Below are 16,145 nucleotides of genomic sequence, written 5' to 3'. Positions count from 1 at the left end.
GCTTTTGCATGTATATTTTTTTATTTATAGATAAAACAAATAATAAAATAATCACAAATTGTTTGTAGACATCGTAATAGAAATACCTTTGTTCGCACAGTGGCGTGAGGCAAATCTGCACAAATCTAAAATCTTAATTAAAAAATTGAATGACTAAAAATAAAGTTTATGATCATGAGCGCTCAGGAGAGTTTGATGCTGTTGCTTGTCGGAGTCCTGAGACGACATCTGTCAGCGTCCAAGAAGGAGGGGGTGGTGAGCCTCACAGGTAATATTTGTTGTTTCTGAGACTGCGCGCTCACAGATCGGCTTATTTCAGTGAGTCAACCCTCTTATTTAAAAATATTTAAATACTTGTAGCTTGTAATTGTAAGTTTCTTTTTCCTTAAGACAAATGTGTACGTTTAACTAGCAAAACTCAGAAGGTGGCGCCAAATCCTCATGTTTTTTCTGCATTTGGAGACGCATGCGCACAGGATTACAGACGGATCTCGGTTATTTCACTGCTTCGTCGAGCCAAAGGTCGAAATATGGGTCGTGTATTTACGCCTTTTATTCGTTTACTTATTGTGTGGTCCACTTCTCAAAGAGCTCCAGCCGTCATCCCTCCACCTTTGCCTCCCAGGTGTGCTCTGGTCAACTATCCATGAGCTTCAACCTTCAGCTCACAGCGTGGACAGGAAGAGGCTGCCCGACAGCAGGTGAGCAGTCCACACTAAACACACTGTTAAAATGTTTTCTCTGTGGAGGTCATCAGTAAGAATAAACTCTTAATGACTCACCTTGGTAAAAGAAGCTGTCTCAGTGCGCCATCGTGTGGAACATACAAGAACATACAGCCGATTTTTAATACGTGAAGCCAGACCAGTTTTTTTTTTTAAATACATTTTGAAGGCTGTTGAACTATAAGTTACGTCATGCATCAAATATCCCATATTTTGGAAATTGTTTTGTTAAAGTGGGTGTAATACTGCTTTTAATGATACTACTGTGATGATGATAATAATAATAATAATAACAGTAATTATTATTAACAATGGACGGCTGGAGAGATGAGGCCAGGTATGAGTCACCGTGGGCTCTGATGTTCACAGAAAACATTGATCTGTGCTGAGAGTGGACGGCAGGCAGAAAGGAGAAGACAGATCGAGCTGAAGTAGTGAAAGTAGAATAGTTTCAGTATCTGGTGTCAACCATCCAAAGCAACAGACAGTGCAGGATGGGTGGAGCATAGGGCTGGGCGATATATCGAGTTTTTTTTTTAAATTATCGATATATTTTTATATGAGATATAAGATGTGACAATATCTTTTATATCGATATAGTCTATGTTACGTTATAATTATAGTTGTGGAGCCACAAGTTTGCCTCTCTTTCGTCCGCTTTTGTCTTTACGCAACATTACTCGGCCTCGCCTCTCCTTCACTGAACACAGCTCCCCCTCCTCCCCCATTGCTTCACCTGCAGGCAGCGACAAGATGGACACGGCAAATCTCCGTTAACGAGTTACTGCGCATCGCCCCGTGCGTGGGGCTGGACGGCGTCAACGTGTTAACGAACTAACCACGCTAACGAGCTAACCGCGCTAACGCCATGCACGGCCTGAAATCCTTTCATTTTCTCAAAAATCGACAGCGCGCATTATGTATGAATCTGGTTGTGCTTGATGACCGCGAACCGATTTTATGTGCTACACGGCGCTCAGCAATCTGTCAAAAAATGTTTTAGTAGAACTTTGCTAAGCTACGGAGCTGCACCGGCTTGATGGATTGTCCGAGCATTACGGCTACCGAGGAGCCTCGCGGAGTGATACGTACTGTGCTTCAACGTAATATTACCGTATTGTGTGTATAAGGACCATAAATGGCACCTGTTAAGAGACACGGTTATGAAGCGGATTTCAAACTCCAGGCTGTCAGTCACGAACTTGGGAACAGAGCAGCTGTGAAATCTGCCCTTGTTATTATGCTCAGCGTCTTTTAGTTTACATTTTGACTGCACAATTGTGAGCTCTTTGTTATGCACAAAAACAACATAGTTTTCTTTTATTTATGGAGCATTATTATTTAATAAATGCTCATAATTTATTTTTGAGTAGTTTTTTTCATGTACATCTATGCTGTATGTTAATAAAAGTGCCCGTGTGACATCTGGGACACAGCTTTGACTAAGAACTCTCTTTTTGTTCTTACCTTCTGGCTTTAAAAAAAATATCGAGATATATATCTTATATCGCCACCCAGCTAAAAAATATCGAGATATGAATTTTGGGTCATATCGCACAGCCCTAGTGGAGCAGGTGGAGACGATTGTCAGAGGTAATGTGTGACAGAAGGATAGCAGCAGGTGTGAAAAGGAGAGTTTACAAGATGGCAGTGAGACCTGCTGTGGTGTTTGGTTTGGAGACAGGAGGCCGAGCTGAAGATGATTTTCTTTGGGAGAAACCGGGATGGACGAGATTAGAAATGAGCACATCAGCAGCCTGGCTGTGGATCCAGCAGCTCTCCTGTAGACAGGAGTCTCTCCTGGCATTTCTGAACAGTCCAATTAGACCAGCACTGTATAATCCAACATCCTTTAAACATCTCGTCTCAGGTGCTCTCCACAGCCCGACTCACCAACGTGCTTCGGTCATGCGTTCAGCCTAGTACTGTGGGGTGAGCTGTGGCCATCTGGGAGACGTCCAGTTTAACTTTTTTCCAAATTTCAACCTCACACTTTAAAAAAAAAAAAAAAATCCAATGTAGACATTTTTAAGGACACAGTTCTCACAGTATGTTTAAGGCCTGTTTATGACCTTAAAAAGGTCGTTCATGCTGGAAAACCCTCCAGTGGACCTGAGTTAAAACAATCCTGCAAAGAACAGTGAACCAAATTTCCTCCACAGTGATGTGAAAGACTCACTGACAGTTATCAGTAAATATTTGATTGCAGTTATTAGTCCCAAGGTGCGCACAACCAGTTAGTCTTGTTTTGCTCTATTATGTTGACTCGTCCCTGAAAACTTGACTTTACTTTATTCAGGAATGATTTAAGTGAACATGGCTGAAAAGGCTGAAAATGGGTCAGTGTGTTCACATTACATCACCCTTTTCATGAATTAAAAAAGCTGACTTTGAATGCTTTATATATTGTAATGACATTTATTTTATTTAAACATACAGCGTTAAAAATAAACAAACAAACAGAACTATCCTCACCTACTCCCTATCAGCACTGTGCACCTGTGTGGTTAATGTAGAAAGATTACTGGAGATTAAACATAACTAAACATAATTTATTGCCATGCAGTGAAACTGATGGTTACACAGGGTCTGTAAATATCAGCTGCTGATAAAACTTGTTTAATGGTGCTTTCATTTGTTTACATACTTTCAAAATAAAGCAGTCTGGGTGAAGTCGTCACGTTTCGTCATCACGAGCGAATGATTTCGCCACCCTACGCAGCGGTTGCATCAGGTCATTAATATGACTTTTTTTTCAGAATCCTTCCTGTTTTGTTTTTTTCAAAATAAAATCACACATTAAAGACATTAACTGTAAAATATGTTATTAAAAGGCTACTGGGGGGAATGATAAAGCAGGCACTTTTTGCTGGCTCAGTATGAGTGGTTGCTCAACAGGTTTAGCAGCAACATCAATAATCAAACTCCCACTTCAAAGTTTTGGCTGTTTACAAACCTTAAAGCTCATCTTTAACTCAGTCCAGCACATCTGAATCCAGTCACATATATTTTTGAATAATTAGAAATATACTAAGATTTAAAGACTTTACTGATGACAGGTGACAAATTAAAGGAAAAAACTGTGGCTGAGTGCACGGTCAGTGATGGTAATGGAGACGGTCAAGAGTTTACATTCAGCATGGATGTAATGTCAATGAATGTCATGATAATTTGTGAGTTTTAATGATTTCTTGATGATTGTACAGCCTTTAACAACATTAGGTTTCAATAGACTCAAGTGTAGACATACACACCTTTAATATATGGTTAAATCTAACTTAACAAGTTGTATCCTGACCAGATGCCTTTTAGTATCCATTAACATGCTTCTGGCAAAGTGCTTTTTTTTTTTTTTTTTTTTTTTTTGGTGGCTTTTTTCTGGTTTTATTAGATAATAACAGTGAATACTGACAGGAAAGTGTAGGGAGGGTGAGGGGAAGACATGTGATAAAGGCCTGCTCATCCCGGTGAGCTAAACTGGTGCTTCTGGCATAATTCTGGTTGGATATTTAACAACTAGTCTCCGCAGAAAAGGTGGAGGTAATTGGTTAGTTTCCTGGCATGGACCCGACTTCAGATTTTAAATAAGGTCGTGGCTTTAGCGTTAGCCTTTTTTATTTATTCCAAAACCAGGTTTAATGTGTCCTGTTGGAAAACCCCATCATGTCCAAGTTTCAACTGTCTCAGAGAATTTGAAGGTAGTCCTGCTCCTCTTTGTGTAGTGTGCCAGCACCACTGCAGAAGAACAGCTTCTGATGCTCGACAGCTGGTTCAGTGTTCTTAGCTTTGAAAACCGAATCTTAACTCGTCCAAACATACCACGCGTCATTGATGCCAAAGAGCTCAATCTTTAAAACTCTTCCTGAGACTGCATTTGGCTCGTCCATGTGGGCTGCTGCACATTTTTGAAGCAGGTGCTTTTTATGGTCGCGACCCTCGCAGTCCATGATCATGTGAAACTCTCCAGTGTGGAAGACCGATGACTCCACACATTGACCAATATTCATTGGTCTGAGTATCAGTGGTTCCAGTGAGAGCTGCCAAACAATCCTTATTATGCTACAATGTAGCTTGCCATCACCAGTGTGTGAATGTGTGTGTGAATGGGTGGATGACTGGATATGTAAAGCGCTATATAAATACAGGCCATTTACCATTTATTATGCTGGCAAAGATCTAATCGATCATGATCACTAAAGGTAACAGGCCTTGGGCTCGTCGAGTCGACCTTCAGCAGAACTTATTAAAAGATTTAAGTGAATGTGTTTCCATGTGATTCACATCATTTTTTTATGCTCGTCTAACCTTTCAGTGACTCCCTTTGAGCTGTGAATGAGTGCATCCCCATCTGAGTAGAGGATGAAGCTGATCAGAGATCAGTATGTGTTAGTTTGCAGTGAGTCTTCCCTTTCATGTGTTTTAAATCATATAACTCTCAGCACATTTTATTTTGAAGGCGTGGCATTGAGCGCTTTTTTTGAAGGGGAGTTTTGGTAGAGAACAAAGACGGGAGCTCAGGAAGTTGAGCATTTAGTCACCAGAGCGATGGCTGGAGGGTGGAGGCTGAGCGCTGTGATGCTGCTGAGTGAGTTTTGTGTTAAAGAACTTTTAAAAAAGCTTCCTGGAAGCAGAGCGTGTGTGCTCTTTATGACGAAGGGGAAAGTATTTTTATGTGGTGAATGTCCGTGTGATTGTGAGAGGAGCACGCCGAGGGTGAGATTGCGTCACTTGGTATCCAGTCAGCCTTCGACAGCTTTCACTGTCTTTACTTAAATTTACTCGAGCAGTGATGCGATCTTGTTTTACTAACAACCTCGGGAAGGTAACACTAACATGTTTCCTGTTGTGTAATTGGCACTGCAGTTATTTCCACGTGTCGTCTGTGGCTGGATTCATCGTCACGCCCTAAACTGATTTCTTATCTGTTTTTCTTTAGAGGAAGTTTAGTTTAGTGTAGCAGAGGAGGTTTAGTTCAGATTTTTACGGTTTGGTTCAGGTTGGTTTAAAGGTCTACACACACACACACACACACACACACACACACACACACACACACACACACACACACACACACACACACGTGTGTATGTGTGTGTGCGCTTGTTTGACAACAAAAAAAACCAACACGAGCCAGACGATCAGGCCATATTACATCATTTCCTAGACATGACACTCCCCCGCGGGCCCACCTATCTGTTCCAAAACTTGAACATCCGGTTATTTGACTTTGTCAGTGATTTAAAAAAAAAGATTTTAAAGAAATTGAGCTTTGTACAGAGTGCAGGTTTCCCCAAACACTCTGAGTTATTACTGCTATAGTGACCAAGTGACCTTCTTCATGCGACTGCGTAGCATTTTTATCAGCTGCCGCTCCTCCCACACGAGACAATGTTTACAAATGTTAACACGCCTGACAAATACACAAAGAAGGGACTCACAAGGATCAGAATGACTAACACACTGTAAGCTGACCAAAGCTAAAAGTAAACTAAAACTGATTCACTCAGGTTTAAAAATGGGTCATTCATCTCCACAAGATGTAGTTAATCTGTTAATTGTTGTTATTTAAGCTCAGCAGAGAGCTCGTCTTTGGCATCAGCTAAAAAAACCAGCTTCATAACAATAACTCTGGCCTCAGACCACAAATATAAACTTCCAAACTTTATGCAAACTGCACTCAGTACACTGTTGTATGGATTATGCAAAAACATGCGCCCTGCATAGTGCTTCTTTATTTGATATAAATCAGTTACATGTAACCGTCTCACCTGAGCACACTCTTTGCCCCGACGGTTATATTTAAATGTACAACATGCTTAATAACGTTTGCATTTATTTATAAAGCTCACTGTAATTGGTCAGAATAAAGAAACCCCATCTTTCTGTTCCTAGGTGTGTTCGTGCAGGCTTTGAGCGGGCAGCCAGTGAAGTGCACCGTCTCCCATGATGGTGGCACGACCACGTACGCCCTCCAGACCGAGTTTTCTGACAAGGATGTGCAGAAGCCCGAGTTCTCGTGGTTTAACGTCTCCGTGAGTGACCTCTCACATATATGTTCTCTTATATATATCATAAACTTTAAAGGGTTCCATGTAATTTGTATTTATTCGGGATTTTGTCGCATGACAGGCTGATCATTTTTATTTGTTTTCATTTGCTGACTTTAGAAATACGTCCTCGCCAACCACCTCGATCAAATTGCTGTGGTGATAAGTCGCAGCTTCAACGCTCTCACTGTCAGAGCTTGCATCGAAAACCTTTTCTGTGAAGGACACGTCAACTCCAAGGTACAACCCTCCAAATATGAGAAAAAACTTTATTGCACACTGGAGGGAAAAAACTTGCCTGTGTTATCGAACGTGTTGTAGTGTGAATAGTGCTGTTTGCTCAGGAGAGGTTGAGTTTACTCTGCAAATCTGCTAATCACAAAATAAATATGCAGGGAAAACAATCCTGTCAGCAGTACTTCATCCTAATAACTGTCTCTTTTTGTTTTCCGTAGGGGAAACCTCTCGACTACACGGCCAACTGCACCAGTGAGTATCGCTGCCCCGTCCTCACATTGTGTCTGGTTTTTATTTTCATCAATTTTGAAGTAAAATATGAATTTCTCGTGTTCTTTTGCAGCCGTCTGCCCTCCCGTAGCTTTGCCCGGAGACCAAGGTGAAAAAAACAGTCAGTATTTATGTCACTGTGTCTGTGTGTCACTAAAAGAGACGAAACTGAAATGAAACGTGATTAAATCACAGGAATGTTTGGCAGCGTCTGCATGTTTTCACACGTGATGAACAGGAAAGAGCCTCATTATTAGATAACACATATCTGTAACACTAGTTACAGTGGAGAGATCAAACTTTGTTACATTAGTACTTTTTACCCGCTCTATTTATTTATGACATCATCTTTAAATAACAGTGTTGCATGCTGTGTGACGTCCCATTCAGGCTATTTAAGAGAGGTAATAAACTCTGAGAACGTGACTGTTTTTATTAGCTGTGAATAATTTATTTGGCCTTTAATGCAATATTAAATATTATTAAATCTGTTTTCCTTCTCAGGGAACTCTCATCACTGGATCATCCCTGTCATTGTCACTGTCATTGTCGTGATAGTGATAGCGCTTGCATGCATCATCCTATGCTGCAGAAATGAAAATCTCAGGTAATCTTCTCCCCGTATATAAATCATACAATGACATGCTGTGTCCTCATCTGGCGTGTTCATAACTGCTGCTCTGTTTTCATTGGCAGGAGATGCCGCTGTGGGCAAACCAGAGGACTTTACATCGTCGGGAAGAAAGAAGCAGCAAAGCCAGAAATTGTGTAGAAAGAACAGATCTGAAACGATGATCTTTCCCCTTTTTTCACTTTGAAGTAGAGTGTGCATGAAAAGGTTAATCTCCACCTGTGAGTGGATGCTTTCTGTAGTTTCCCACTGCATCTACACAGTAAGTGTAGATGCAGTGGGAGTGTGGACACTTCCTCTGGACTCATCTTCAGTTTCTCTTTGTTCGTACTTTGGCACAGTTAATGACAGCACAGTGGTGGTAATGAGTGACAGAATGACACTTATGTGACTGGATGCTGGAGACTTGAGATGCTAAACTCTAAGTCATGTGTGACCTTTTATTTTAAGCATTACTTAATAATAATAATAATAATAATAATAATAATAATAATAATAATAATAATAATAATAATGATAATAATAATAATAATTCGTCTCTGAAGCAGTGGGCAGCCACTGGGCGCCCGGGGAGCAGCGTGTAGAGACGGTACCTTGCTCAGGGGTACCTCAGGGTAGCTGTTTAGTGGATTCGAACCCTCCTGTTTTGCATTATACTTGCCAAAGCTGAACCCCAGCTCACTGATTAGTGTTACTGTAACTGTATCCGGTTACGGCCTCGATCCCGTTGTTGATTTTATTCCACTTGCTGGTTAGCTGTGAGGGATTGGTGCACAGGTGAAAAGTTCTCTGGGCTGTGGAAGCTCTCAGACTCTTTGCTGCACCAGCGAGTGCACTTTGAGGAGCCAAAAAGCATGAATACATTAATACAACCCCCCCCCCCCCCCCCCCCGTGTAAACCAGCTGTGGAAGCTCAGAGACTCCTAATGTAATGCACTTTCAGTGTCCTATAGCATTACAGCACATAGTATATATAACATATAGTAATATAAAGATGAATATAGATGACTTACTATCTATATGCTACTGATATTTTATAATATGAAACTATATTATTTATATATAAATATATTATTTTTATTATTATATAACTTATAAAGATGAACATTGTGATCTTAAACTACTCGTCATGTGTCCTACTCTTTACGCTGTCCTTATGAAGTGTATATTTTATGCTGTCAATCAAACATTTGTTTCTGTATCTGTTGTATTACTGTTTCTTTTTTAGTCATTAAAAGCTTCTGCTCAGACTCATGAGCTCATTGTGTTTTTTGCAGCTCATGCTTGGTTTGAGTTTGTTTTTTCTTTCTTCCTGTTTTTCCTACAGGGGCTTTTTTTGGGTCTTCTATCTGGTGATATGTTCTGAGCCAATTGAAGCTGAGCAGGTGGGTTGACACATGCACAAGGAAATGATTGGTCATGTTTGTGCTGCTGCCACTTCAGAACACGATGCCTCTGCACATTTAAGCAATGACAGTCACGAGTCTTGTTCTGGGGTGGGGTGCGGGCTTTTTGATGAAGCTACAGAGGAGTCCTTAAACGTTCTTCATTTTTTGCTGATGTAAAATTTAAAAATGTAGTTATAAAATCCAGAATGCATGCTGGTGCTGCGGGTGGCCGTGTAACTCCAACAGCATTTACTGTGTGTGTACATAACAGGAAGGAAGAGGGCAGAGGGGCTTTTCTAATTCACTACAAGAAAAATCACTGGTGGGAGTTTCCCTGCACATGAACCTGCAGCGACACTCCAAACTCGTTGCTTGTTTATATACAGTATTTATCTTTAGCTTATATTCAGCCACAGACACAAACTGTTTGACCCAAAACATTGACTTTCACACATGCTATGCCATAACATGGTGATGTCACCGTGTTTCCCTTTCTGTGAGGTTACTGCAGGTCAGACAGCAGCTTATGTAACATTACAAGTATACAGAACACGCATGGATGTGGTGTGAGTAGTGTCAGCCAATAGGGATGAAGCCGTCTGGCAGAGCATGCCATAGTATGCAGTCATCCTCACGTTGAGGTAACTAGGCCACAACCGTGTGACCTTACGTGACTGGTGTGCATCGCGGTGGAAGAAGAATTTAGAGATTTCCTGGAGCGTTGAAAGAATTTGCAGTCTCAGAACAAACCAAACCAAAACAGTCTGTCAGCTGCTGTAATCAAAGTGGTTTTAATCCTCATAGCCATATAATGAAACAGCTCGAGATGGATAGATGTTAAAAAAATGTTATAGATATATGTAGTGGTTAATGAAAACAAAGAAAATAAAGAAGAAGAATGAGGTCAAGTTAAGTAACCGTATCGTGGGTTAAGCGTGAGATGGTTTCCAGCCCTGACATGTTGTCTGGTCGTGCTGAAGGGGATTTTTTTTTCTCACTCGGCTCGTATTCGTGCACTTACTTTATTGCAACGCTTCAACTGAAACATTCCTGAAATCTAAAGTGTTGCAATAAACACTTCTGTTTTTTATTATTTGCAGAATGACATTGCAAAATGTTTATATTTAAAATCTGAGAACTGTAATTTTGGCTCTGAGTCTGTTTCTTTGGTTTCCTCTTTCCTTGTGTTTGGGTCAAAGGTCAACCAAATCACAACAGTGTGTGTATAGCATAAACCATGTGGTTTATGATTATTTTTCTCCAAAGCACTTCTTGATTCTCTCTGCGTGGCTGATGTGAGATGACTTTAAAGTCATTTTTGGTCTTTGAGGTGTGCTTTGGTTCATTATGAACTTCTCCACAAACCTGAGGTTGGAGCGTGACTTTGAAGAAAGGAGCACTGCTCATCCTTCATTTTTTTAAGCTACCCAAAAACTTTCTTCCTATTTTTTTCTCATTTCTTTTTATTGTTTTGGCGGCTGAATTTTGCTACGTGACTCCCTGCAATATCCTTTTTCTGGTGTGTTATGATTTGTAACCTGTGGCTGAGAAACGCCTCGGTCTTCCCCCAAAGAGTTGGAGGAAGTAGGTGGAGGAGTGAAGGGCAAGATGCGGGGCCCTGCGATGAATTAAAGGTGTGGTCTCTGTGTGGAGCTTTCAAAAGAAATCTGCAGTTCGTTTCAAGACAGAAGGACTGTGAAGACTGTGAGACACCGGCAGCGATGCTTTCAAGTGAGTAAAGAACAAAAGACTTTCAGTGTGAATAACCTGAGTGAGTCTGCTGCATTGCGTTGTTTCTGCACTCATTTAAAATGTGTTTTCAGAGTATTTTGCATTCATTGTTTTATTTGTGCCTTTTATTTGTTTTCCATGTTAGAATGAGTTCAGTTTTCCTTCAAACACTTAAAGCTCACCTTCACTCCCAGCTTCACTGTTGCTTTGTTTTTGGGTCTTTGCTTCACTTTTTTTTGTTGAAAAAGAAGAAAGCAAAGTGGCACATTTATGCTATAAATGTGACGTTGCAGCTCATTTAAAGCTGACCAAGCATGTGTCATTACAGAAGTCAGGCACAAAGATAAGCATCGCTCTCATTGTTTGAACTTGAGCGGTGTGAGCGTTAGTGGTGTTCCTTCCTGTTTACCTGATCGATAATCAATTCAGAGGCCGAGGAGACGTCTGCTACAGTGTGTAATGAAGACAGTGGAGTTGATTGCTGTGACTGATTACTATGGGCCCCACTCAGATCTGAGCGAGTGATTATTGGTCTAGAATCACCAGCTGTCAGACCTAATATGAAACATGTCCAGACAATCCCGTATGCCTTCAAGGGAAGTGAGAATGTATCAAAAATGCCCCGACTGAAACTTTAACAGTTATTGGAGAAGAAAAAAGAAGGCGGCACAAAGACTGTCACATGAGAGCATTTCCTATACTTAAAGAACCCAAAACACCGCTTTTAAGCTTTATCTTACCTCTAATCTGCAGAGTGTGTTTATTTTTCAAGTTTGGTATATCAGTATACCTGAGCTCGTCACTCCAGTACAGCTGTATGCACGGATTAGGACAATGTCTGTTTTTCATACAAGCATAAAGACATTAATGGCGGTTTTGAGTCTTATTAGCTTGTTTGTGTTTACCATAAATATAAAGATTAAATAACAATAAAAGCACATTTTTGTCCACAGGTAGACTTCAGCTCTCCAGCATACAGGACTTGATGTGCAATGTGTCCCACGGTGGTGGCACAGCCAAATACAACATCCAGAAGTTTGTTGATTTCATGGATGCAAACAGATCCAAGCTCGAGTTCTCCTGGATCACTGCAGACGTGAGTAGGACGACTCAGAGCAGCTTCCCATTTTAAGATGTGGTTAACACTATTATCATACATTTAAGGTCAAGCTTTATTCAAATATATCTGTAAGAACATGTGATTTTGTTGTGTGATGAACTGTTTTTTTAAATTTCTTTTTGTTTTCTGACTTCAGAAAAGTGTCCTCGCAAACCACCTGGACCACGCGAAGCAGGTGATAAGTAGCAGCTGCGACACTCTCGTCACCTCAAGCTGCTACCCAAACGTTGTCTATGAAGGACATGTCGTCTTAGAGGTACATTAGAGCATAAAACACAATCTAAGATGTGAGGGTGAAGTTTCTGTGCTTGCATGGTTTGTGGGCAAAGTGTTTTCGAAGAACAGTAAGGGCGCAGGGGCTAAGTTTAGGAGTGGGTTCGCTTGCTGTGGAAATCTGATAAACATGCTCTGAAGTATCGCAACCACATAGTAAACTGATAAACTCTCAGTTAAATTCTCAGATAAACTGAGAATGTTTCTGGCAACATCTAATGGTCTGTTTATTTTCCACAGGGGACGGTTCGAGATTACACAGCCAATTGCACAAGTTAGTCACCTTCCTCCCACATGAGCAATGTTCTGAATTTTTTCTTTTCATATCATGCGAGGTTTTTATGACTTTTCTCTCTTTCTTTCACAGCTACCTGCCCTGCAAAAGGTCTGTTTGATGGAAAAGGTGGGACAAAAGTCTTAATCTGCATAACGTATGATTTTTAGATCAAAGTTAAAAGGAATTAGTGATTAAGATGCTGGAAATTTTCAACCACACGCATCTTCTGTTACTTGGAGTAAAATTGCTGCAGCTGCAAAACCACAGACAGCTGTCTTTCACTTTCATTGTTACGGCAGAACAAAAGTCATGCATCACAGAACTAGAATTCCTAAAAAGGAAAAAGTGTTTTGAGGAAACTGTTTTTGTGATTTGGTACTAGGGGAGTCCTGCTTGACTGAAATCCCTCCTTTCATGATTGCTTTCATGGTTATCCTGACAGTCCTACTGCTGGCAGGCCTCATGGTGTACCTCGTGCGCTCTAGAAGGTATTCTTTTAATTGTGTCAGCATATAAATGCATCACAGTTACCTGACGTGTTTTAAATAGTTATTCTCTTGTCACTGAAGAAACAATGGTGTGCCCGTGATGCAAGACTCCGCACTGCAGAGGAAAGTCCGAATACCAGCTGATGTGGAGACGGGAAATCCAGAGAGCAGCGTGTAAAAGTTTCTCTGCACATGCTGGATTCAAACTTTGTGTTGATGCCTCTGCAGTATTTTATTAACGATATGCGTCCGTTATATATCTTTGTTTTTCTGTGTTTTTGTCAGGCAGTTACAGAAACTCAGCAGTTTCCACTCAGGACCCCCAGTATAATAAATACACTTGAATTATTATTATTATAAGTCATTGTTTTAGTGCATTAATGTGTAAAATGTGTCCACCGGGTCAGTAGATCAGAGCTGTAATGGCCCTGAAAAAGGCCACTTTCATGACTTTATGGGCTATTCTGCTACTACAGGGTTACCAAGTAAGAGTACGTCATAATTTATGAGAGGATTTAAATTTTTACGAGAAAAAAATCAGCAACTTAAGCTTTAAAATCAGTGGATTGAGTGAATGCTGTGTGCCTCTTTAGACTGACCTCTGCCTGCTGCAGGTACCGGTACTAGAAAGAAGGAGCCTGCAGCAGTTTACAAGAAAACCCTGACAAATTTAAAGTTGCAGCACTTTATCTGTAGATGCACTTGGATCCCAATGGGAGCAGCTGAAGACGTGGCTTTTCTTCACTTTTAAACTATGCATGCAGACGGTTTGATGAAGGGCTTTTATTAGGATTTTAATGTGAAATTTACGATGGCCCAGAGAGATCAAATCCACTGGAACTTGGAGAAACATCCACAAGTAGAAACACAATCATCACATAATTGATGTGAGATTGTAGATAAATGTGTGCTATTAGCTGTTTGCTCTCCGTTTGTCACTTCCACAGCTGCTCCGTCACATTATTGTCTCACTTCCTTGTTTTCCAAAGTTGCAGTGCGTTTGACCTCTCAGGGCCTCCGTGGAAAAGTTTGTAAGAAGAGACTCCTCACTAGTGAGGGTCAATTTCAAGCTGGTTTGCTTTGTAGATGAAATGTGTATTTAACCCAGCTGTATCGCAGTGTGATTTCCTTTTGTTTAAAATCAATAAAATCTTCTGTTTGTGATCATGATTTTGTCTTTATCGTGTGTTGTGGGTGCAACTTCTTTCTTTTTTTTCACATCTTTCAGGGACAGAAGCTTTTCAGATGAGAGGGAAAATTTGGTTCAATTCATTTTTATTTTATTTATTTAGTGAAAATCACAACAACAGTCATCTCCAGGCCCTTAATATTGGAAGGTAAAGATCATACAGCGTATTGTACAGTAATTCAGGGAAACCCCCAACAATCTGACCACTCCCTATGCGCAAGCACTGCTTTGGGAAGATTTTCCTTCCCACTGCCAATCTAACAGGAAGAAGCCTCCTGCAGAAGGAAGGGAGACAGGACAAAAGACATGCTGTGGAAGAGAGCCAGAGATAACTGATGATTAAATGCAGAGTGTTATATAAACACATGGTCAGAGAAAGTGAAACGCTCGGTGCATCATGGAAGTCCCCCAGCAGCGTACGTGTGTCTGCAGAAATGTACGCAGGACCTTAAACGTCAGCCCACTTCCCTTAAGCTGCAGCATGTAGGAGTGTGCACACGGATATATTTTATCTTTGGAGCCATTTGGAGCTCAATTCGGCTCTGCTACAAATTCCACAGTTGCCAGGAGGATGCATCTCAGGCACCAAACACTCTGCAAACTGGAAAAGGCATTGTTCTTCATCAAACTGTTCTTGGATGGTTGGGAGAAGTTGCTTTCAGAGGATGTTTTGGTACCATTCTTTATTCATGGCTGCTTTTTGGCAAAATTGTGAGTGAGCCCACTCCCTTGGATGAGAAGCAGCCCCACACATGAATGGTCTCAGGATGCTTTACTGTTGGCATGAGACAGGACTGATGGTAGCGCTCACCTTTTCTTCTCTGGACAGTCCTTTTTCCAGATGCCCCAAACAATCGTAAAGGGGCGTCATCAGAGAAAATCACTTTACCCCACTCCTCAGCAGTCCACTCGCTGTACTTTTTGCAGAATATCAGTTCGTCCCTGATGGGTTTTTTTTGGAGAGAAGTGGCTTCTTTGCTTCCCTTCTTGACACCAGGCCAACTGTCAAAAGTCTTCGCCTCACTGTGCGTGCAGATGCGCTCACACCTGCCTGCTACCATTCCTGAGCAAACTCTTTGATACTGCAGCTGAATCATCTTCATGAATCATTCTGGCGCTTGCTGAACTTTCTTGGGCCCCCTGAAGCCTTCTTCACAATAATTGAACCTCTTTCCTTGAAGTTCTTGATGATCTGATAAATGGTGCAGTCTTAGTAGCAACCGCATCCTTGCCTGTGAAGCGCTTTTTATGCAACGCAATGATGGCTACACGTGTTTCCTTGTAGGTAACCATGTTTAATTGGAAGAACAACGATTTCAAGCATCACCCTCCTTTTAATGCATCCAGTCTGCTATTCTAACTCAGTCAGCATAACATAATGATCTCCAGCCTTGTGCTCGTCAACATTTTCACCTGAGTTGATGAGGACATTATTGAAATGATCTCAGCAGGTCCTTTTATGGCATGAAATGCTGAATGATGAAATGCAGTGGAAATTGAAATTTTGAGATTAAGTTCATTTTCATGGCAAAGAAGGATTTTGCAATTCATCTGATCACTCTTCATAACATTTTAACTAGAGTACATGGAAATTGCTATGATAAAAACTGAAGCAGCAAAATTTGTGGAAACCAGTATTTGTGACTGTACCACAAGCTGCTGTGTGCCTTCTCTTTACTCTTTTCTTGTATTCAGAGTGAGTCCTTATGTCTCTTTCTAGAAAAGCTACCTGAACTGTAGTAACCCTCACGTCAGTTCCAAGGAGCTAG

General features: G+C 40.9%; 2 protein-coding genes across 6 annotated transcripts; both read left to right on the top strand.

Moving 5' to 3' along the window:
- The first annotated feature begins 17 nt into the window (after positions 1 to 17).
- Positions 18 to 9,160, top strand: LOC120744479. Of its 2 annotated transcripts, none has more exons than XM_040048919.1 (7): positions 18 to 701; positions 6,618 to 6,757; positions 6,893 to 7,012; positions 7,228 to 7,261; positions 7,353 to 7,400; positions 7,784 to 7,886; positions 7,976 to 9,160. In XM_040048919.1, the coding sequence occupies exons 1-7, from the start codon at positions 467 to 469 to the stop codon at positions 8,049 to 8,051; spliced, it is 756 nt and encodes a 251-aa protein (XP_039904853.1). In that variant the 5' UTR covers positions 18 to 466; the 3' UTR covers positions 8,052 to 9,160. The 2 variants fall into 2 exon arrangements, with proteins under 2 accessions (XP_039904853.1, XP_039904854.1); XM_040048920.1 differs by having other exon boundaries at positions 22 to 701; positions 7,353 to 7,388.
- On the top strand, positions 9,137 to 14,357 carry LOC120744480. Of its 4 annotated transcripts, none has more exons than XM_040048923.1 (8): positions 9,137 to 9,295; positions 10,987 to 11,029; positions 11,983 to 12,125; positions 12,286 to 12,405; positions 12,663 to 12,696; positions 12,790 to 12,825; positions 13,082 to 13,187; positions 13,269 to 14,357. In XM_040048923.1, the coding sequence occupies exons 1-8, from the start codon at positions 9,164 to 9,166 to the stop codon at positions 13,363 to 13,365; spliced, it is 711 nt and encodes a 236-aa protein (XP_039904857.1). In that variant the 5' UTR covers positions 9,137 to 9,163; the 3' UTR covers positions 13,366 to 14,357. The 4 variants fall into 4 exon arrangements, with proteins under 4 accessions (XP_039904857.1, XP_039904858.1, XP_039904856.1 ...); XM_040048924.1 differs by having other exon boundaries at positions 9,192 to 9,295; positions 10,983 to 11,029; XM_040048922.1 differs by having other exon boundaries at positions 9,272 to 11,029; positions 12,790 to 12,807.
- Positions 14,358 to 16,145: the final 1,788 nt, after the last annotated feature.

This window comes from Simochromis diagramma, unplaced genomic scaffold, assembly GCF_900408965.1.
Source record: "Simochromis diagramma unplaced genomic scaffold, fSimDia1.1 OVJJ01000305.1, whole genome shotgun sequence".
Taxonomy (NCBI): Eukaryota; Metazoa; Chordata; class Actinopteri; order Cichliformes; family Cichlidae; genus Simochromis; species Simochromis diagramma.
This window is presented reverse-complemented; position numbering and strand designations above follow the sequence as displayed.